Raw genomic sequence first — 22,961 nt, forward strand, 5'->3', positions numbered from 1 at the left:
GGAGGGCTGGGTTTATTTTTTGTTTGTTTGTTTGATTACAATGCAGGGAGTTCCCGTCATGGCGCAGTGGTTAAGGAATCCGACTAGGAACCATGAGGTTGTGGTTTCGATCCCTGGCCTTGCTCAGTGGGTTGAGGGTCGTTCTTGTGGGCTGTGATGTAGGTCACAGATGCATCTCGGATCCCACGTTGCTGTGGCTCTGGTGTGGGCCGGTGGCTACAGCTCCGATTAGACCCCTAGCCTGGCCTGGGAACCTCCATGTGCCGAGGGAAGCGGCCCTAGAAAAGGAAAAAAAAAAAAAAAAAAAAGAATGCAAATGTCTCCTACTCAAAAGAATTGGAAAGATAAAACCGGGGCCACTTAGCTTTCCTGGATGTAGTAGACCCAGTCCCTCCGGGGTTGATGAGGACACCTCAACACTAGGTCTGCTGCTCAGAGCAGGCGCAAAGGGACTCACTGGCTGGGTATCTGGTGAACACCTCATGGATGATAATTCTGGAAAAGAGGAGATGGAAACGGAGAAACTTTATTAGATTACAGAGAACTCAAACGGCCCGTAAGGGTTTTATATCAAAGACAGAAAATAAGTAGACCACTTACGTCAAAGGGTCTCTAACAAGGGCTCCGAGCCATAGTTCACTGCCTGGAGGAGGCCCGTGTAAGATACCCGTGCTAAGGTACCTCACTCTCTGCTATAGCGGACACCAGGCGTGAGAAGTTTACTCTGTAAGAGGAAGATTCCATGGGCTTAAACATGCAAGGATTTGCACCCTGGAAGCCCCTTAGAATGTTGGCAGCTCAGGATCTAAAAGTTCCAGGACTTCTCTTGTGTCACTGTGGCAGCCTGGATAGATCCCTGGACTACATGCCAAGGTACAGCGAAAACAAAAAAACCAACCCGGAAAAAATCACTTTATAATTGGAAAAAACCCTTTCAACTTAGGACAGGGACTAATAATTTTTTAATGATTTTAATTTTTTTTTCCTTTATGGCTGGTTTAGAGTGCTCTGTCGATTTTTTACTGTACAGCAAGGTGACCCAGTCACACATACATTAATATATTCTTTTTCTCACATTTTCATGCTCCATCATAAGTGACTAGATATAGTTCCCAGTGCTATATGGCAAGATCTGGTTGCTTATGCATTCCAAAGGCAATAGTTTGCATCTATTAACCCCAAGTTCCCAATCCATCCCACTCCCTCCCCCTCCCCCTCGGCAACCACAAGTCTCTTCTCCATGCCCACGATTTTCTCTTCTGTGGAAAGCTTCATTTGTGCCTTCTATTAGATTGCAGATATAAGTGATTTCATATGGTATCTGTCTTTCTCTTTCTGACTTACTTTACTTAGTATGAGAGTCTCTAGTTTCATCCATGTTGCTGCAAACGGCATTATTTTCTTCTTTTTATGGCTGATTAGTATGCTATTGTATATATATCCACATCTTCTTAATCCATTCATCTGCGGATGGACATTTAGGTTGTTTCCATGCCTTGGCTATTGTGAATAGTACTGCAATGGACATACAGGTGCATGTGTCTTTTTCAAGGAAAGTTTTGTATGGATATATCCCCAAGAGTGGGATTGCTGGGTCATATGGTAGTTCTATATTTAGTTTTCTAAGGTACCTCCATACTGTTTTCCATAGCGGTTGTACTAATTTACGTTCCCACCAAGAGTGCAGGAGGGTTCCCTTTTCTTCACACCCTCTCCAGCATTTGCTATTTGTGGACATTTATTTGTGGAATGATAGCCATTCTGACTGGTGTGAGGTGGTATGTCATAGTCCTTTTGCTTTGCATTTCTCTAATAATCAGTGATGTTGAGCATTTTTTCATGTGCTTGTTGGCCATCTGTATATCTTCTTTGGAGAAATGTCTATTCAGATCTTTTGCTCATTTTCTGATGCGAACCCATAAATCCCAGTGGGTTGGGAGACAAGGCAGACCACAGTGTACATATTTCAGACCTGAACAGCAACGTTCAATGGGCCATGATTTCCTGAGAAGGAGAGCCACACCTGAACCCCAGAAATGATCTAAGACCCCTGCAACGGCGCCAGAAAGCACTCTTCCAGCGCTCCGCGGAACAGGCTGGATGTGGACTCAGTAAAGCCCAGAGAGAAAATGGGACATGGTTTACTGGGTACCCCGGAGGCACGCAGGCACTTTCTTCTAAATGATTCAGATCGACCTGTTGCTTATCAGACTCTTGGAGAGCAGTTACCCTTTATCTCCTCAGAGGGAGCTTCTCCAGAAACAGTTGTGCCCAATTCCCTCTCTACCCCCAAGATGCTCCATCCCCCAGGATGCCCTATACTCCCAAGATGCTCCATCCCCCAAGATGCTCCATCCCCCAGGATGCTCCATCCTGGACCCTGGGTGCTCACCAACCAGGACACGAATGTAGAGTTCCCCTGGGCAACGAGTCCCATACACTTATACTTACCACTCCTAGGCTTTACAGAAGTATCACTGACAATTAAAAGTTGAACATTGGCGTTCCCGTCGTGGCGCAGCGGAAGCAAATCAGACTAGGAACCATGAGGTTCGATCCCTGGCCTTGCTCAGTGGCTGAAGGATCCAGTGTTGCTGTGGATGTGGTATAGGCCAGCAGCTACAGCTCCAATTGGATCCCTAGCCTGGGAACCTCCATATTCCATGGGTGCGGCTCTGAATAAGCTCTGAAAGCCAAAAAAAGCCAAAAAAAAAAAAAAGTTGAACATAATGTGCACAACTCTATATACCTTGATATACACATACCTTGTGAAATGATTACAACCAAGCTTATTAACACAATCACCCCCTCACATAGTTCTCTGAGTGTGTGTGGTGAGAACACTGAAGATCTATTCTTTTAATATATTTCAAGAATAAAACACAGTATTAAATATAGTCATCATGTCGCACTTTAGATCCTCAGAACATACGATCTTTTTTTTCTGGCTGTGCCCATGGCATGTAGAAGTTCCCAGGCCAGGGACTGAACCTGTGCCTAAGCCACTGCAGTGACAACAGGATCCTTAACCTCCTGTGCCAGCAAGGACCTCTACAATGTAATACCTTATAACTGAAATTTTGCTCCCTTTGACCCACATCTCCCCATTTCTCCCACCCTCAGCCTCTGGAAACCACTATTGTACTCTTTGCTCCTACCAGCTAGACTTTTTTTGTTTAATTGTTATTTCCCCAATACAATTTTTTTCTACTATACAGCATGATGACCCAGGTACACATACATGGACATATTCTATTTTTGCACATTATCATGCTCCATCATAAGTGACTAGACATAGTTCTCAGGGCTACACAGCAGGATCCCATTGCTTCTCCATTCCAAAAGCAATAGTTTGCTTCTATTAACCCCAAGGTTCCCATCCACCCCACTCCCTCCCCCTCCCCTTTGGCAACCACGAGTCTATTCTCCAAGTCCATGAGTCTCTTTTCTGTGGAAAGGTTCATTTGTGCCGTATATTAGATCCGGCTACTTTTTCAGATTCTACATAAAGGTAAGATCACAGAGTCGTGGCTCAACAGTTAACGAACCCGACTAGCATCCATGAGGACGCGGGTTCAATCCCTGGCCTTGCTCAGTGGGCTGCACTGAGCTGAGGTGTACCTACACACTCTGCTGTGGTGTAGGTCACAAATGCGGCTCGGATCCAGGGTTGCTGTGGCTGTGGCATAAGCCAGTGGCTATGGCTCCCATTAGACCCCTGGCCTGGGAGCCTCCCTCCATATGCCATAACTGCAGCTCTAAAAGAAAAAAAAAAGACAAAAAAAATTAAAAAGTAAGATTACACAGTATTTGTCTTATTGTGTCTGGCTTATTTTATTTTATTGCTTCTTAGGGCCGTACCCACGGTATATGGAAGTTCCCAGGCTAGGAGTCGAATCGGAGCTACAGACGCCAGCTTACACCACATCCACAGCAACACCAGATCTGAGCCGCATCTACGACCTACACGGAATGCTGGATCCCCTGACCTACTGAGTAAGGCTAGAGATCGAACCTGTGTCCTCATGGGTGCTAGTCAGATTCGTTTCTACTGAGCCGCGATAGGAACTCCTTTTCTTTTCTTTTTTGGTCATGGAATATTTTCATTCTTTTTTTTTTTTTTTTTTTTTTGTCTTTTTGCCTTTTCTGGGGCCGCTCCCGAAGGATATGGAGGTTCCCAGGCTAGGGGTCCAATCGGAGCTGTAGCCACCGGCCTACGTCAGAGCCACAGCAACTTGGGATCCCAGCCATGTCTGCAATCTACACCACACCTCACGGCAATGCCGGATCCTTAACCCACTGAGCAAGGCCAGGCTAGTTGGATTTGTTAACCACTGCGCCACGATGGGAATTCCGGAACATTTTTATTCTTTACAGAGGCACCATTCATAACTTGGAGCGGCTGGACCATTCTGTACACTGACATAAGGGTTGAGGGCTTCTCTGTAAGAAGCTTCCTACCAGAACTTCAGAACTATGTGAACTACCAGAACTACGTGATGCTAAAAGCATACCTACTTTGGTACAAACCTCAGCAGAACCTTATCTCAGAACCTGGAGCTTTACCAAAGCCCTGATGATGAAGATGCAGCCTCATCTACATTATACAGCACTGCGGCTGGGATTGATCCTTGGCCTGGGAACTCCATATGCCGTGGGGCAGCCAAAAAAGAAAAAAAAATGGAATGAGGGAATTTTGTATTAATTTCATCGTTCCTTAGAAACAGGAGGGCCACCAGAGAGAGGTCAGGCAGAGACAGAGAGACAGGTAAACTGGAGGCAGGGTCCTTTCTGGAAGAAAGGGTATGCCAAGTTTAGTAAGGGTGGGAACTATGATTTGATTGGAGAGTTTGAAAAGTTTCTGAACCCTAGGGTTGACTGGAGGCAGGGTCCTTTCTGGAAGAAAGGGTATGCCAAGTTTAGTAAGGGTGGGAACTATGATTTGATTGGAGAGTTTGAAAAGTTTCTGAACCCTAGGGTTGATCTCCAGTAGTCTCTCGTGCTTGGGCCTGTGGCGATTAGGGCAGGGGAATAGAGTCCTAGACTATAGAGATCTTATAAAAGGGTCTGCCTAGGCAGGGGGTTTGGCCTCTGGATTGGCTTGGTTGCATATCAAAGTTTTGCTGGCAGGCAAGCTGTTATCTCTGGGATTTAGTAAATCCTGGAGGGTGGGTTCCCAGTGTCCACAGGCTCCTAACGTAAGAACCTCAGGAGTACATAAAAAAAAGATAATATAGGGGAGTTCCCCTTGTGGCGCCGCAGAAACGAATTCGACTACTATCCTTGAGGATTCGGGTTCGATCCCAGGCCTTGCCCAGTGGGTTGAGGATCCGGGGTTGCTGTGAGCTGTGGTATAGGTCGCCGTTGAGGCTCGGATCCCCATTGCGGTGGCTGTGGTTCGATTCGACCCCTAGCCTGGGAACCTCCATGTGCAGCGGCGTGGCCCTAAAAAGCAAAATAAATAAATAAATAAATATCAAATGCTCTTCCTGCGATAAAATGCAATATAGTAAAATAAATATAACAATAGGAAACTACATTACTACAATAGTTCAAGAGGCAAACAAGCAGGAAATTGATCACTAAGACACCTACCTATCAGTAAAATCAGCAAAAGTCTGAAAGGTTTGTTACTTACACTTTACCAGGCAGGGTTGAATATAGCAGGATCCCGGTGGAGCAAGCTGCTGGCTCCGGAAAGCAGACAACTGGTGATGACATTGTCGTCCTCAATCCCGGCGAGGTCTGGGCTAGGAGCAGGGGAGGCTCTGTAAATGCAGACACAGCTGGGTCGAGTCCAAGGGGTAATTCTGAATAAGAACTTGAGTAGGATGCTAAAATCTACCCTGGGATGTGCCTGCAGCAAGGTCCTCTCCAACAGAAGGCCAAAATCCTTTTTGAAAGTTAGTAAGTCCTCTGGACCCTGGCTCATCTATTCCGATGCAGGGAAGCCCCATGCTGCGCTGTGCTGGCAGGGAGCTGATGTTCTGTCTATTCTCAGGCTTGTGGTGGTCCAGACAAATTGCTCAGGCTGGCTTAGGGTCAGCTGGGGAAGCGGCCTCTCAGTTTCTGAAAATAAAACCCACCACAACCATAATGACAATGCAGTAAATACCCACGGATGGATGGGGTTCCCAAGGAGGCCAAAGTTTTCATTTCTGTACCGTCGTCTCCAAAAGTCCAGAGTCCTGCTTGAGTCATTATCAAAACTCTATTTCCCCAGTCTAATTTTTTTGTTTAAATTTTAATTTACCTATTATTATTTGTCTTTTTTTTTTTTTTTTTTTTTTACCAGTGGCATATGGAGATTCCCAAGCTAGGGGTCTAATTGGAGCTGTTGTCGCTGGCCTATGCCAGAGCCACAGCAACACCAGATCCAAGTGGCGTCTGCTACCTACACCACAGCTCACTCATGGCACCTCCAGATCCTTAACCCACTGAGGGAGGCCAGGGATCGAACCCGCAATTTCATGGTTCCTAGTTGGATTCGTTTCCGCTGTGCCACGATGGGAACTCCTTATTATTATTACTATTACTATTATTATTTTGTGTTTTTAGGGCCATGCCTGTGGCATAATGAAACTCCTAGACTAGGGGTCGAATCAGAGCTGTAGCTACTGGCCTGCACCACAGCAATGCCAGATCCAAGCCATGTCTGCGACCTACACCACAGCTCATAGCAATGTTGGACCCTTAACCTACTGAGCAAGGCCAGGGATCGAACCCGCGTCCTCATGGATCCTAGTCAGATTCATTTCCGCACAGCCACGACGGGAATTCCCTTAGCTAATATTTTAAATAGAAAAAATTCAAATGACTCATAAACCATAACAGAATAAGCACCAGTGGAAAACTTCACTCTCTTCATCATCTTTCCCATTTCTCACAATCTTAGCTCTGACATAACCAATTTAATTCACCTTGAGTTTCGTTTGAGTTTCCTTGTGAACATACAATTATAAATCTACATTCCTAGTTCTCCCTTTATAACGCAAAAATTATTATAGTGTGCTTTTTTTTCTCTCTTAATATAGTCTGACGCTCTTTCCAAATAATATTCAAATGTCACCAATGAATTAAAAAATAGGGTCTATGGCATTCACATAAGCCTCTAAATTCCTTCTGATAGCAACTGTATTCCAACAGGATAGTTCTATATTACTGCAAGGCAACCAGTGAAAACATCTGGGAGCTTAAATAGAGGAAAAGGCTCAAAAATACAGTTCTCATATTGATGACTTCATATAAACACGCAATAATAATAATAACAATACTTTTTTTATATGTCGCACCCTTGACATATAGAGGTTCCCAGGCTAGGGGTCCAATCGGAGCTATAGCCGCTGGCCTACACCATGGCCACAGCAACACGGGATCCAAGTCGCATCTTCTACCTACGCCACTGCGCACTGTAACACCAGATCCTTGACCCACTGAGCGAAGCCAGGGATCGGACCTGCGTCCTCATAGATGCTAGTCAGATTCGTTTCCGCTGAGCCATGGCGGGAACGTCCCTCTTTTATTTCATTTTATTTCTTGTCTTTTTAGGGCCACACCTGTGGCATATGGAAGTTCCTGGGCAAGGGGTCGAATGGAAGCTATAGCTGCCAGCCTATACCACAGCCACAGCAATGCCAGATCCAAGCCTCGTCTGCGACCTACATCACAGCTCTGGGTAACCCACTGAACAAGGCTAGGGATCGAACCTGTGTCCTCATGGATATTAGTTAAGATTTGTTTCCGCTGAGCCACAACAGGAACTCCTGGACAGCTACTTTTAAGTTTCTCTATGTGAAAGGAATGACAACTAGGTTAATACAGCCACCTAGCCAATAATATTAAGAGAGCAGAGCAGTTTTTAAAATGCACCCCGATGTCAGATATGTTAAAGAGTGAAAAATGTGTGTTTCTGTGAAATACATCATGTCCTGGGGGCCGGGTTAATGTGTAATGGGTTTTCTCTCACCAGTTCCAAGGTTGGAATGTGGAAAGGGTTTGCCTTAAAATAAATCAGTGTTTTTTGGTGTGTTAAAACAATCTATGAGCTCTGTGGTGGCGCAGGTGGTTAAGGATCCAGTGTTGTTACTGCTGTGGCCCTGGTTACTGCTATGGCAAGAGCCTGATCCCTGGCCCAGGAACTTCCCAATGCTGTGGATTCGGCTGAAAAACAGACAAATAATAAGAAATCTAAAGGTGGTTATAAATGAACTGTTGCAACAGCTCAAGTTTAAAAGTGGGAGAGGGAGTTCCCGTTGTGGCTCAGCCGAAACGAATTTGACTAGTATCCATGAGGATGCTGGTTTGATCCCTGGCCTCGCTCAGTGGGTTAAGGATCCCGCATTGCCATGAGCTGTGGTGCAGGTCGCAGACATGGCTTGGATCTGGCATTGCTGTGGGCTGTGGTGTAGGCCGGTGGCTACAGGTCTGATTTGACCCCTGGTCTAGAAAACTCCATATGCCGTGGACAAAGCAAAAAAAAAAAAGGTGTGTGTGTGTGTGAAGATCAGGGGAGGCAAAAGCTGAGAAATACACAAAGAATGGAAACTATGGATGCCATAGCAATGGGGGACAATTAAGAAAAGCGGGGGTGATCATAAGCTTACCAAGAGTGTAATGATAGTTATAGCAATAGCCAAAGAGCAAAGTAGCTCATTCTAAGATTATTTCTACATAAGACATAAGCTCTCCAAAGCCCCTCTTCACTGTAGGTATGATTATTTTCCTTATCACAGATTATTATGATATATTCAGTGCTGAGACTGATTTAGGTTTGTATCTCTCATGCACAAAACTGTTTTTGCACACCGCTGTATTTGTAGTGCGTAGTACAATGGAACGAGTGGATTCTGATTAATATTCGTAACCCTTTCATGTGCAGTGCAGGTCTCTGAATACCTAACTTCTTTAAACCTCAGTTTTCTCACTTGTCAAAGGGAGATAATAATAGGATTCGTCCTAAGATTCTATAAAGGGTTGTTCTGAATATGAAACGCAAGAATAAACGTACAAACCTTAAAGAGAGTGCCTAGCACAAAGTAAGGACTCATTAAACAGCAGCTTCTGTTTGGTGCGGAAACACAGGAAAACAGGGCGAATCACTAGCTCTCTCATCCCCATTTTCTTTTCTACAGCTCCTATGTGGCTTTGAATTGGCAAGCAATTTCTACGTGGACCCTCCAATGTTAAAACCTTGATGTCTATCCTGCGCTGTTGCCTAGCCATATGGGTGAAACAGGTTTGATTTCACAAGCTCCGGACTGACCCTGGGGGAAGTGTTCTCTTTGAAGATATCGGGGAGGGGACAGTTGGGCGGGAGGAAGGGGACTCTATTATTACCGGGGGTGGGAGGTGAGTATGGGCAGGGGGCGGTCCCGAGGCTCCTGCGTCAGAGGGGCCCCTGTTTTCGCACCTTTCTTGACGTCAAACCTCAGTGAGGGCTGCAACGCTACGTTCCCCGTGGACGTCTACGTGGGCTGAGTCGTGACTCGGGACCCGGGTCCTGCTAGTGACGCTCTCGCTTCGCTTATCCTGCCGCACTGGCGGGAGAGACGGTGACTACAATTTCTGGCTCTGCGGGCGGCGAGCGGCGGCCGGCGGGTAGAGTTCGGGACGGTCTGGGGGTCCCGGCGCCGCCCTGGATCCGGAGTAGGAAGGGAGCGCACATCTTGAGTCTTCCACCCCGATCCAGTCGGAGAAGGAATCCCGCCTGCCTCCGCGGAGGTGAGAAGGGCGACGGGGCGAGATGGGGGAGGGACGAAAGGGGGAGGGGCGAGCGCGGGAGGGGCGGGGCCAGCGGTGCGCGGCCTGGGCAAGGACCCCGAGCTCGGGGCGCGCGGCCTGGGGTGGGCCCTCCTCGCCTTGCGCGCCGAGTGCCTTCTTGCTCCGGAGGGCTCCCCAGACGGTTTGTCCGGTTCCCGCGCCCACCTTGCAGGTCCTCGGCTTCCCGTCACTTCGAGTCCCTTTCCGCTCCTCCTGCTTGAGTGGCGCCGGCGTCTCCCGGCCCGGCCCGAATCCAGGTGGCTGGGGCGTGGGCTGGAGGTGGCGGGCAGGCTGCCTTGCGCTTCTGTCGGGGGTCCTAGGTCGGAGGGGCTTGCTGACGAGTCCTTGGGCAGAGTCTGGTGAGGAGGCGGCCTGCGGAGGTTGGATTTAAGGATTTGAACGCAACCTGGGGACGTGCAGGGCACCTGTGGAACCGAGTTCCAGAGCCACTTGTCCACAAATCCCTCTCCCCCGGTGTCCTGCGTTGTGTCCAGCTGCCCCCAGATCTAGGCCTTTACCAGCCTCTGGCGATTAGAATTTATTTTGGAAACGTTAGATTATTATGTTAATGATTATTTTGCTGTTGTCATGCAACAGTTATGTACATCTGGTCGGAATACGCCGTCGTTATCACGTGCGTCTAAGGCCATTTCCAGTTTCTAACGTTTTTTGGCGCGATGATTCTGGCAGCGCGTTGAGAGATACTGGCTCTCGGAACTAAAACGTTTTTTTTTGCCTCTACAAATTCCTTTTTGTTCACTCCCCACCCCCACCCCGCAATTATATTCTGTCCGAGTCAAAAAACTGAAAAAACTCCTATCAGCCTCATCCTCAAGAGAAAGTCATTATTAACAATTTGGAGCACATAAACATATATTCGTGTTGCATAAATGGGATGCCAGTGTGGTCTGTTTTTTAATACTTTAAGGACTTTTTCTGTATCAATGCATAAATGTCTTTTTACTGCCTTCTCAACTTGCACTGATTTGGACCCAAAGCCTGTAAGGCAAGAATTTTCTTCTCCCCGAAGCTTTATCAGTGGCCAACCCTAGTAAAGAAACGCCTTAAATATTTAATAAAATATCACTGGAATGGCCAAGATACTGGGTAGAAATAAGTTGAATGAAGGGTAAAAATCATTTATAAAATGTTGTTGGCTCTGCGTAATAATTTGGGGCAATGTGTTTTAAATTGCAGTTGTTAAATCATTGGCGAGTTGTGAAATTAATTTAGTGGATCATAAGTAGCATTAAAAAAAGCCAAACCAAGACAACAGAAAATACCAGAACTCGGTGCATGTAATGAGGGTATTGTTTTGTGGCATTGTTTTAACCTGTGCCTGTGTGTGGTGTGCTTGTGTGTCTATGTATGCTGGGTTGTGATATAAAATGTGTTACTTCCCGTGTGCCATGCTAATTATATTTGTCATTAATCCAGGATACTGTCAGCACTCATCTCAGAGTGGGGACAATAATGCGGTTAAGCTTGACATTAGTTTTACTTTTTTTCCTTTGGAATATGTGACAGTGTTTATAGCAGCAGATTAGATTCCTAATTATTTGTTTTTATCTAATGTTAAAACAATTAATTACCATCCCTGAAAATACAGAAAGCAAGCCTTTTAAAGAAGTCCAGAGGTTAAGAGTCAAATCCCAGCTATACCGGTTATTGGTGTTGACCTGGAACAAGATAGTTGTTCTCTCTAAACCCCAGTTTCCTGATTTGTAAAGTGGGCGTTACTGGAATACCAATCTCATAAGGCTGTTTGATATTCAGATGAAGTAATACAAGTGAAACTGTTGATTTAATGCCTGGCCCAGATTAAGCTCTCACTAAAAATTAGCCGTTACTTTATTGAGACTAAATGAAAGTATCCAGGATAATTCTTGTCGCCAGAGGTAAACCAATACAAGGTGGATAATTCAAAAGAGTGGGAAGTTGAAAATTAGTTAATACTATTATAAGGAAAGAGACACTGAATTAAAATGGTCTTTTTTATATCATTTCGTCATTGTTTTGTGATTGCTCGCCAATTGTTTCCCTATCGCTAGAGAAGTAATTTAGATGATCTTACTCAGTTATCTAAATGTTTTTCTATTGCCTTCTCTTATTTATTATTGAGCTGTCTCTGTTGTCACACAATTGAAAAATATTTCCTCTGGGGAGTCTGGATTTTGTTAGCTCTTACTCAATACTACACCCAGCTTGAGAAACTCACACACTACAACTCAAGGCATTTCAACAATGTGTTTATTTATCTCTGCAGTAGGTACAGATCTAAGGTATGTAAGAAGTAGTCCTAAAAAAAAGCACAACTTGATTTCTATTTTGAGACATTTTTGTCTCAAATGCTCAAGCATTTCAGAGATCTCTATTCACTGCCCCAGATTGGTTTTTGCAGTTTTAAATATTACATAAACTAGTAAAATAAGTGTAAGTGTTGTCTTTTTTTAATTGCATGGTTATTTTTTTATGAAAAATAAATGCTTTGGCCTCAAAAAAAAAAGGCTGTTGCAGAAGTACTTAATTGTGTAACACAAGTATAAAAGGTTGGGGAGAATCTTAAAACATTAATCATAATACTGCTCTCAGTTTTGAAAATATCTTTAAGTTCTTATTCTGTTTTAGAGGGACCAAAATGGAAATGTTACCGAACCGAACTTGGGTCTGCTCGCCTGCTGCACAGAAAAGACAATCTACTGACACCGGGTTGTGGTGAAGGAAAGTACAGCGTTTATTTGCAGGGTGCCAAGCAAGGAGAACAAACAGGCAGCACGTGTTCAAAAGACCCGAACTCCCCCATGGCTTTCAGGGATGGGTTTATTTCTTTATTTCTTTCTTTTTTTTTTTTCTTTAAGGGCAACTTTTGGGGTGAGGGTTGCAGCTCATGGGCTTTCTTTCTTTTGGTTGGTGGTACCTAACAAGATGATGTTTTGGAAATCTTAATCATCAACCTTCAGGTTCCACCCAGTCTGGGGTCCACCTGTGTGTGGTCAGCATGTAGTCACCATCCTCCACCTGAGTGGAGGGGTGTAGTTTCTACAGAAAAGCTCAAAGATATGCATCAGATTGTTATACATATTACTTGAGGAGGAAGTAGGGCTCTGTTTTATCGCTGAACTGTTGTTTAAGCTATTATAACTTTCTTGCTCACCTGCATTCCCTCACTTCCCTAATTGGTAACTGTTTGAGTCTACTTTTTGGAACTCAGGAAAGGCCTAGGAGACTAAAACTTTTCTCCTACAAACAAGACATGGGGGATATGGAGGAGCTTTTGTACCTGGGAGTGCCCCATATGGTCCTGCTTGGTCTCAATCTCCTCTTTTCTTTGATACTCCTCAATCCTAAAGGGAGCAGGGGTGGGACAACAAAGGGAACACGTTTTGGATAGAGATTAATCATAAACTTGTTTGAGGAACTCGGTTTTAGGCAGACTTGGTTTTGGAAACTCCTTGCAGGTAAATCATGATATGGTTTATGAAAATATGATAAAAAATAAGACTTGGAACTCTAGCTGTCGTATTCACAAAAAGACCTCAATGAAACTAAAAAAACCTATCTTGACCGTAAACATGTATTTATTTGTATGTTTTAAGTTAGATAAAATATTGAGGTTAAGTGTGTTCTGTATTTTAAAATTGTTTTATTGATTAATATTTAAAAAGTTAACTCACCAACTCCTGGGTCTTATCTTGTCAGATAAGAAGATTTTTATCTCACACTGATAAAATGAAATTTTTGGAATTCTGTATAATATCATAAACAGGTGCTTGTCATATATGGTTAAATGAGAGAGGAGGCCATTCCATTTTTGTAAAAACATGTTTAGAACAGAGAAGAATATAAAATGAATGGTGGGTAGTGGGATTGGTCTGATTTTTATGCTCTCAATTTTATTATTTTTATAATTTTACTATAATTTTGTTTTACTTTCTTAATACAAGTTAATAAAAGTCACTCCTTAAAGAAACAATTAATGTGTGTTTTCCTAATTTGTAAGTATAAATGAGACTGAGTCTTTGCTTAAGGGATACTGACTCTTTAAACTTGGATATTTGGGTATTAACTAATTCTCTCATATTCTAGGAAATAGTGCTGAATAGTTAAACAGTTATATCCCTTATCCTGTTGAAAGCCTTTGAATAGGAAAGAACATTGTTCCAGAATTTTCTTAAAGCACTCTTTGAGTATACTGATTCCCAAAAACATTTACACACTGTCTGAAGATAAGGTCTAAATCTTTCATCTGCTTTTAAATCCTGTCATGTCAAACCTTAGTCTACTTTTCTTGCTTTAGTGCCCTTTAAATTCTTAAATGAAATCTTATTTCCAGCTAAACTTGTCAACTTGATATTTCCACATGTTCCTTGTGCTTTCTTGCTTTTGTACTTTTGCTTCTTTGTGACTTGGAATATCTTTTCCTGATGGTTATGTGAGCAAATTCTGGATAATGTCCAGCTAAAAAGCCATATCTACTGTGACATCTGGTTTGTCCAGCTAAAACTGTATTTTGCAACTACATCCATTTGCACTTATTATTTGTGCGTAGACATTTCTCAGATACCACCTGATATTTATGCATTTATTTCCTAATTCTGTTTTAAACTTCTCAAGAGCAAGAAAGCTTGTCTTGGATTTCTCTCTATCCCTTGATGCTCCTAGCATGGAACCTTGCGCTGGGTAGGTGCTGAATGTTTATTCCTTGATCTTACAGTGGTGTCACTGGCTCTTTTGGGTCCAAGTGTTGGAATTTTTTGTTACCCCCCAGTGATCCTGGTTAGGGGGTAAACACTTTGCCCACAACAATGTGGAGGAAAAAAAAATTGGCTAATTTGGCTTAATTGTCAATTGATATAGAGAGATAAAGAATTGACAGTATTTTTTATTAAAACTAACACAAGAGCTGAGAGTTGCATGGTTCAGAACCTAAACTTAAATTTCACGTAAATATTTCTTTGGAAAGTTTGAAAGTTCGTTTTGGGTTTGATAGCCTCTTGGGTCTTAACCCTACTGTAGGCAAGTTATGCCTTGTGTCCTTACAGCTACTTTTCCCAGAACCCAGAGATCTAAACTATTTGGTGGTGGGGTATATGGACAATCGTCACTCTTTTCCAGAACATTTTAAGAGGTCATGTGGGATTCAATGAGTTATAGTATGTAAACTGCTTTATGTTCAAAAGTTAATATTTTTTCTCTTGTTAATGGAAACATAATTATGTTACTTTTCAAACTTAAATTGTGACTCGGGGGTACTTATTTGGTTAATGGCAGACACTTAACAGGGCTTATCTTTTTTCTGTTAAACAGTTTTATTTTAATTTATAGATGTTTGCCAGGACTAAATATAGCTGATGAAATATCTACCCTTTTCTGCTCAAGGTAAATGATTCGTTACTTTATAAAAATACCAGGAACCAATAGAATTCAGAGTTTGTATAAAAAGACCCATTTGGTGATATAAAGTAGTCTAATTTTAGACCCCAAAGAAATGATTCCTTTAAGAATTTTATTGGTACGTGAAAGATGACACACTATTGGTTAATTGTATATCAGGATCACCTTGGAACATTTAAATTATGTATAATATGCATGTGCTTGGCTTCCCCAGGGAATTTTGATTCCATAAGTTTTTCAGATGGAGTTTCAGCATGTGAATTTTTAAAATGCCAACAGGTGCTTTTGATTTATTGCAGCTCCATTATGGCATATGTATGACACTAGAGATGATGGAAATTGCAGGCAATAATGCCATGGGAGTTAAAGTACATAAAGGTTAAAGATCGAAAAATATTCAAAGTGTTTAGATTTGTGCGTGTGTGATGTTAGACTTTCATTTTGCCTTTCATTAAATGAATGTTTTAATTATATTTGAAATAAAGCACTAAAAAATTTATTTTGTGATTTTCAGAGTTTAGGTTCTCTCTAGAGTTCTAGGGTTCTCTCAGCCTGAAAAATGTCATATTTATAAATACAACTTAAAGCTTCTTTCTTTTTGTTGTTTCAGGTTAATAAGTGAAGTAAAAGGAAAACAGACCAAATTTTAAGTAAATAATTTCTTAAATATTCTTTATTTCAGAAGCTGGATTAATTGATTTATTTTCCCTAGAAGTGTGAGAAGTCAGAAACTATGAAATTTTCTCATAATAAAAAGTAATAGGTAAGTGAATATAATGAAAGCATTTTGATTTAATGAAGCTTTTCTATTCTAATTGGTTTTAGGCTATGATTTCTTTTCTCTTTTTTTGCTTCTTAGGACCACACCTGAGTCATATGGAAGTTCCCAGGCTAGGGGTCCAATCAGAGCTGCAGATGTCGGCTTCCACCGATGTCAGATCTGAGCCACATCTGTGACCTACATCACAGCTCATAGCAACGCAGAATCTTTAACCCATTGAGCAAGGCCAGGAATTGAACCTGAGTCCTCATGGATACTAGTCAGATTCATTACCACTGAGCCACAACGGGAATTCCCTATGATTTCATTTTTGAACACTGATTTTAATGAGTAAACATCTGTTGCAGGATGATCTTATGAAAAATGCTTATAACATTATGGGATAATTCTTTTTATATTTTTCAACAGACAAGAATGCTTAAAATAATTAGAATTAAAATGTTGATGAAATTATTTTGTACAATTCTATTTTCATTTTCACAAAACAGTAAAAACACTTCATTATTATTATTTTATTTATTTATTTACTTTTGGTCCTTTGTCTTTTTTGGGGCTGCACCTGCGACATAGGGAGGTTCTCAGGCTAGGGGTCCAGTTGGAGCTACAGCTGCTGGCCTACACCACAACCACAGCGGTGTGGGATCTAAGCCGTGTCTTCGACCTATACCACAGCTCACAGCAACGCCAGATCCCTAACCCACTGAGCGAGGCCAGGGATTGAACCCACGACCTCATGGTTACTAGTCAGGTTCGTTAACCAGTGAGCCACTATGGGAACTCCTTATTTTGAATTTGTTACTTAAAGTAATAAACTATATACATTTTGTGTCAGTGAATAAATTGGCTTTATATCAAAATTACCTAGATTCTAGGCTCTATTTTCAGATTTACTAAACTCTGAATTCTAGACTTTATTTCCAGATTTACTAAATCAGAATTTGGGGGGCCGATTTTTATATTCAGCCTGACTTGGAAATCACTGCAGTATGTAATGTTGAAGGATTGTGGTTTTTGGAGGGGAGGGTAAAAACTTGGAAACTATTCTTTATTTGTAGTGAAATTTTATTGCACCAGTTGGAAAAAATTCCTCATATTCGTTTGATTTATGTAATTGTCAGAAAAGAAAGGTCTTTTTTTCCCAGAGGCTCTGTTGGTTACTGTTTTGTTTTTTAGCAATCTTTTTTTTTGGTAAATTACTTTAAAATCTGCCTCTTTGCAGATTAAGCAGAAAATAAATGTGGTATCTTTTCTCTCATGACAGAGAATAAGACGTTACGTATGGGTGTTCCCATCATGATGCAGTAGAAACAAATCTGACTAGGAACCATGAGGTTGTGGGTTTGATCTCTGGCCTCTCTCAGTGGGTTAAGGATCTGGCGTTGCCATGAGCTGTGGTATAGGTTGCAGACGTGGCTTGGATCTGGCATTGCTATGGCTGTGGTGTAGGCCAGCAGCTGTAGCTCCGATTCAACCCTTAGCCTGGGAACCTTCATATGCCTTGGGTGCGGCTCTAAAAAGACAAAAAAAGAAAAAGATGTTATGTATGACACTGAGAGTTCACATAATCTGGGATTTTGTGTAGAAAATAATGGGAAAATTAATGAGCTTCATTAGAGTGTAGTAAATACACTAGAGCAACAACTTAGAAATAGTAATTTGTCTTTACAAATTGAGTACTTTACTCAATACTGAATCATTTCTTGATAACTAGCAACTTTTCAGAAAATTAATAAACTCAGTCATCTAGGCTTCAAATATTGGCAACAAATTATTCTTCTAGAAGATGCATAACTCTCAGAGAAAGACAAATATGTATGATATCACTGATATGTGGAATCTGAAAAATAAAACTAGTGACTATTACAAAAAAGAAATAATCACAGATGCAGAGGACAAACTAGTGGTTACCAGCAGGGATAGTATGGAGGAGAAGGGTACCATAGGAGCAGAGGATTAAGCAGTACAAACGACTATGTAAAAAATAGATCGGGTACATAGATGTATAGTACAACACAGGGAATATAGCCAATATTTTATAATAAGTGGAATATAACCTCTAAAAATTGTGAATTGTCCTGTTGTACACCTGAAACATATTTTGTACATCAACTACACCTCAGTTAAAAAAAGAAGATGCAGGAGTTCCTGTTGTGGCACAGTGATTAACGAACCCAACTAGGAACCATGAGGTTGCGTGTTCGATCCCTGGCCTTGCTTAGTGGGTTAAGGATCCGGCATTGCCATGAGCTGTGGTGTAGGTTGCAGACACGGCTCGGATCCCGCATTGATGTGGCTCTGGCTCTGGCTGGTGGCTATGGCTCCGATTAGATCCCTAGCCTGGGAACCTCCATATGCCATGGGTGCAGCCCTAGAAAAGACAAAAAAAGACAAAAAAAAAAAAAAAAAGATGCAGAGATCTCATCTCTACTTGAGGCTTTCTGATTAATTCAGTAGCTCGTGGTAGCCCTTTCATAATTATTAGAATGGGTAGGACTCAATAAATTTCTGTTCTCTGATATTATCATAGCCAGTTTCCTAATGGTAATAAGGAATTATTGTGATTTTGCCATGTTTCTTTTTTTTCAGTGTGAGTATTCAAAGACAATAGCCACCTGACTTTGGTTATTCAATATGCAGAACAGACAAGGACATTGCAGCTATTGCTGTGTGCCTTATAATAACCTGGAACAGGTGAGTTGATTCTGTTAATATGATTACACTTCAAAGGACCTACTCATAACTTTCTCTTCTTTTACATTTTATTAAATTCATTTATTCATTCATCTAACAGACCATATTGAGAATCTACTAATGGGCAAATACTGTTTAACGTTCTAAGGATATGGCCATGAACAAAATCATTTTCCCCTCATTCATGAAGCTTACACTTTGATGAAGACAGAAAACAAATAGTCATGTAAATTTAGTACATAACATGTCAGATTGTGATAAATGTTATGCAGAAAATAAAATAGGGAAGAGTGTGTGATTTTAGGTAGGGTGGTCAGCTAAGGTTAAGGAAGTGCCATTGGAGCTGAGTTTTTTTCTTTTCCTTCCTTCCCTTCCTTCCTTCCTTCCTTCCTTCCTTCCTTCCTTCCTTCCTTCCTTCCTTCCTTTCTTTCTTTCTTTCTTTCTTTTTCTTTCTTTCTTTCTTTCTTCTTTTTAGGACTGTGTGATTTTAGGTAGGGTGGTCAGCTAAGGTTAAGGAAGTGCCATTGGAGCTGAGTTTTTTTCTTCTTCCTTCCTTCCCTTCCTTCCTTCCTTCCTTCCTTCCTTCCTTCCTTTCTTCCTTTCTTCCTTCCTTCCTTCCTTCCTTCCTTCCTTCCTTCCTTCCTTTCTTTCTTTCTTCCTTTCTTCCTTTCTTTCTTCCTTTCTTCCTTTCTTCCTTCCTTCCGTCCTTCCTTTCTTCCTTTCTTTCTTTCTTTCTTTCTTTCTTTCTTTCTTTCTTTCTTTCTTTCTTTCTTTCTTTCTTTTTCTTTCTTTCTTCCTTTCTTTCTTTCTTTCTTTCTTTCTTTCTTTCTTTCTTTCTTTCTTTCTTTCTTTCTTCCTTCCTCCCTCCCTCCCTCCCTCCCTCCCTCCCTCCCTCCCTCTCTTTCTTCCTTTCTTTCTTTCTTTCTTTCTTTCTTTCTTTCTTTCTTTCTTTCTTTCTTTCTTTCTTTCTTTCTTTCTTTCTCTCTCTCTTTCTTTCTCTCTTTCTTTCTTTCTTTCTCTCTTTCTTTCTTTCTTCTTTTTAGGGCCGTGCCTGTGGCATATGGAAGTTCCTGGGCTAGAGGTCGAATCAGAGCTGTAGCCGCTGGCCTACACCACATCCACAGCAACATGGGATCCAAGCCGCATCTACAACCTACACCATAGCTCATGGCAACGCCAGATCCTTAACCCACTGAGCGGGGCCAGGGATGGAATCCTCATCCTCATGGATTCTAGTTGGGTTCTTTAACTACTGAGCCATGAAGGGAACTCCTGGAGCTGAGATTTGAATGAAGTCTGGAGGCCAGACTTGCTTCTACCTGGGGGAAGGATTTCTAGATAGAAGGACCAAGAGCAAGCACAGAAATCCTGAGGCAGAAGGGTGGGAGAGGCCAGTGTGGAGGTCAGGTTGGGGGGTGGATGTTAAGTGTCAGGTGAAGAATTCAGAACATTAGACTTTCTAAGACATTATAAAATAAGGTAAGGACTTTGAATTTTATGCTTTGGTGCACCAAAGTTTTAAATTTTGCTATAGTCGAATTTGTCTTTTTTCTTTTGTTGCTTATGTTTTTGTAGTCATAAAGATTGCCTAATCCAAGATCATGAAGATTTATGTCTATGTTTTCCTCTAAGAGCTTTATCATTTTAGGTCTTTGATTCCCTTCGAGTTAATTTTTGTATATGGTATGATTTAATTTGCTCCTACAGGTCCTTTTTAAAAATACAGCCACATTAGGGGTTAAAACTTTGATAAATGAATTTGGGGGGGAGGGTATGTAGTTCAGCGTATAGCAATTACATTGATTGAGTTTTTGGATGTTAAACCAGTATTTCATTCCTGGGATAAATTCTTCCTGGTCATGGTGTATAATCCTTTTTATGTGTTTTTGGATTTGACTTGCTAGTATTTTGTTGAGGACTTTTGCGTCTATATTCGTAAGGTATATTGTCTGTAGCTTTTTTTCCCAATGTGACTTCCTTGGTTTTGGTATCAGGGTAATGCTGGCTTCATGAATGAATTGAATAGTATCCTTTTCTCTTCCTTTTCTTGGAAAGGTTTGTAAAGCATCATGTATGGGAATTTTGAAATAAGTATTAGAAGAGACTCAAGTTTTTCTTCAGGGGAATTTAGGGTCACAGGTGTCAGGTGAAGCTCTGGTTCTCCTAGTACTAAACTGTTTCATCTTAGATGATATCTAAGACATGTTTATAATATATAAAATTTTGCTATTTAGTGGCATTTTTTTTTTTGCTTAATGATCTAATAATCACTCAAATTCACACTAAGGAAAAGTTCGTGGGTTTTGTTGTTGTTACACCCACAGCATGTGGAAGTTCCTAGGCCAAGGATTGAACCCGCGACACAGCAGTGACCCATACTATAGATCCTGAACCTGCTGAGCCACCAAGAAATTGTAGGAAAAGTTTTTATTATTGTGATTCCCACACCTCTGCCTTTTTAAAGAAGAAATAACTTTTTAATGCTGGTTAAAAACATGGGGAGATAGATAATAAATTGTAAGTTCTCTTTAATATTTCTCTCATGAATGATAAATTATATCATCATTTGAATGGAAGATTATTTGTTGAACTTTCGATAATGATAGAACATATTTATGCTTTAACTACAAGTTCTATTCAATAAGCATTCAGTATAATTTTTTTGCCTAAGGTTTAAGATAATTTTTAGACATTTGGATATTCCTGTACTAAACTAACATTTTAACAAATTCTGTTGTTGACAGCCAAGGTAATTTGTACTAACTTTGAAAGCTTGGAGTTTCCTGGTGGTACACCAGGGCCAAAAAAAAAAACACCTTGAAAAAAAAATACACACACACACACGTTATGTATATTCAAAGCTTTGGATAACTATTAAGGAAATGAAGACATAGGGGCCCAAATCTAGCTAAATATTGAACAGAATATTCAACAAGAATAGTGGAAGCCAAGAGAAAGAAAACAACTGCCAACTTAGAATTCTATACTCAATAAATAAGGTGAAATAAAATGTTTTCGGGAAATAAAATTTGAGTTAATCTGTCACCAGCAGATCCTCACTAAAGGAAAGACTATAAAGAGTTCTTCAGGTAGAAATAAAATGATTCCAGCTGGAAGCTCAGAGATGCAGGAGGGCACTAAGAATAATGGAAAGGTAAATCGGTAGACAATCTAAATGAATAATATCTTGTGAAATTAACAATGGTGGCATGTAAATTGGAAGGGGAGTAAATTGGGTTGTTCCTAAGGACTTTCCATTATTCAAGAAGACAGTAAAAGTAACAAGTGATTTTAGACTCTTAACTAGTTAAGGTTACATGTTATAATCTATTACCACCAATAGAGCAGCAAAAAAGTCTATGTAAAATATCAATCTTTATAGTCTGTATAAAATAGGAATAATAAAAAATAGTCCACAGAAAACAAGAAAGAAGAGAAGTAGGGACATTGTATAGACAAGAACAGAATAATGAAACAAATTTTGCAATGAAAGGTTAGGAATTCCCATTGTGGCTCATCGGGTTAAGAACCCGACGAGTGTCCATGAGGATATGGGTTCGATCTCTGGCCTCGCTCAGTGGGTTAAAGTATCCAGTGTTGCCGCAAGCTATAGTATAGGTTGAGGATGTCACTCAGATATGGTGTTGCTGTGGCTGTGGTGTAGACTGGCAGCTACGGCTCCAATTCCACCCCTAGCCTGGGAACTTCCATATGCCTTGGGTGTGGTCCTAAAAGACAAAAAAAGAAAAAAAAAAAAAAAAAAAAAGGAAAAAAGAGAAAAGAAAAACTGAGTAAGTCACAGGTAGCACCTGCTCTAACTTTGTTGCCCAAGAAGAGGCCAGCACTTAATTGAGAGAAGTACCATCTTAGCACTTACTGAATATGAGTAGATAATATTAAAAATAATGAATAAATGCCATAAAAATGAAAGATTAATTAACAGATATACCAGTAATACATTAAGTGAAAATAGATTTGATGCTTGGATTAAACTGTATTCAATGTTTTATCAGAGGTCCTAGCCAGGGAAACATGGAAAGAAAAAGAAAATAAAATGATAAAGACTGGATAAAAAGAAATAAAACTGCTGCTATTTTTACATAGTGCGATTGTGCACAAAGAAAATCCCAAAGATGTCTAGATGAACTATTAGAATTGATAAGTGATTGTAAAAACATTTTGGGCCAACATAAAAGAAAATTGTCTTAGAGTTCCCACTGTGGTGCAGCGGGTCGAGGATCCAGTGATGTTTCTGCAGTGATACGGGTCTGATTCCTAGCCTGGCACAGTGGGTTAAGGGTCCAGCATTGCCACAGCTGTGGTGTAGGTCACAGAT

General features: G+C 41.1%; 2 protein-coding genes and 1 long non-coding RNA gene across 16 annotated transcripts in view; 2 read left to right on the forward strand and 1 right to left on the reverse strand.

The window, feature by feature from the left end:
- LOC146396106 (uncharacterized) overlaps positions 1–22,961 on the forward strand; it is a 271,106-nt gene that overhangs the window by 175,117 nt on the left and 73,028 nt on the right. The gene's annotated exons all lie outside the window — the stretch shown is intronic.
- On the reverse strand, positions 1,398–10,409 carry LOC106506334 (uncharacterized). Its single transcript, XM_085000899.1, has 4 exons — positions 10,365–10,409; positions 9,410–10,265; positions 4,230–5,768; positions 1,398–2,625 (listed from the first exon to the last, which is right to left on the reverse strand). Exons 1-2 carry the CDS (start codon positions 10,407–10,409, stop codon positions 9,465–9,467), a joined length of 846 nt encoding a protein of 281 aa, XP_084857025.1. The 3' UTR covers positions 1,398–2,625; positions 4,230–5,768; positions 9,410–9,464.
- ZDBF2 (zinc finger DBF-type containing 2) overlaps positions 9,408–22,961 on the forward strand; it is a 30,496-nt gene continuing 16,942 nt past the window's right edge. For 2 of the 14 annotated variants that reach the window (XM_084998730.1, XM_084998736.1), the window contains exons 1-5: positions 9,786–10,016; positions 12,388–14,439; positions 15,085–15,138; positions 15,836–15,916; positions 18,521–18,625. In XM_084998730.1, coding sequence (XP_084854856.1) covers positions 18,566–18,625 — 60 coding nt within the window. In that variant the 5' untranslated portion in view covers positions 9,786–10,016; positions 12,388–14,439; positions 15,085–15,138; positions 15,836–15,916; positions 18,521–18,565. Of the gene's footprint in view, positions 9,721–9,785; positions 15,139–15,835; positions 15,917–18,520; positions 18,626–22,961 lie in introns of those variants that run through there. The other 12 variants (XM_084998732.1, XM_084998738.1, XM_005672121.4 and 9 more) reach the window with 9 other exon arrangements.

This window comes from Sus scrofa, chromosome 15 (genome assembly GCF_054392235.1).
Source record: "Sus scrofa isolate SSC_HxYL_T2T_F1_AM1 chromosome 15, Sscrofa_HxYL_maternal_Yorkshire_Landrace_v2.0, whole genome shotgun sequence".
NCBI lineage: Eukaryota > Metazoa > Chordata > Mammalia > Artiodactyla > Suidae > Sus > Sus scrofa.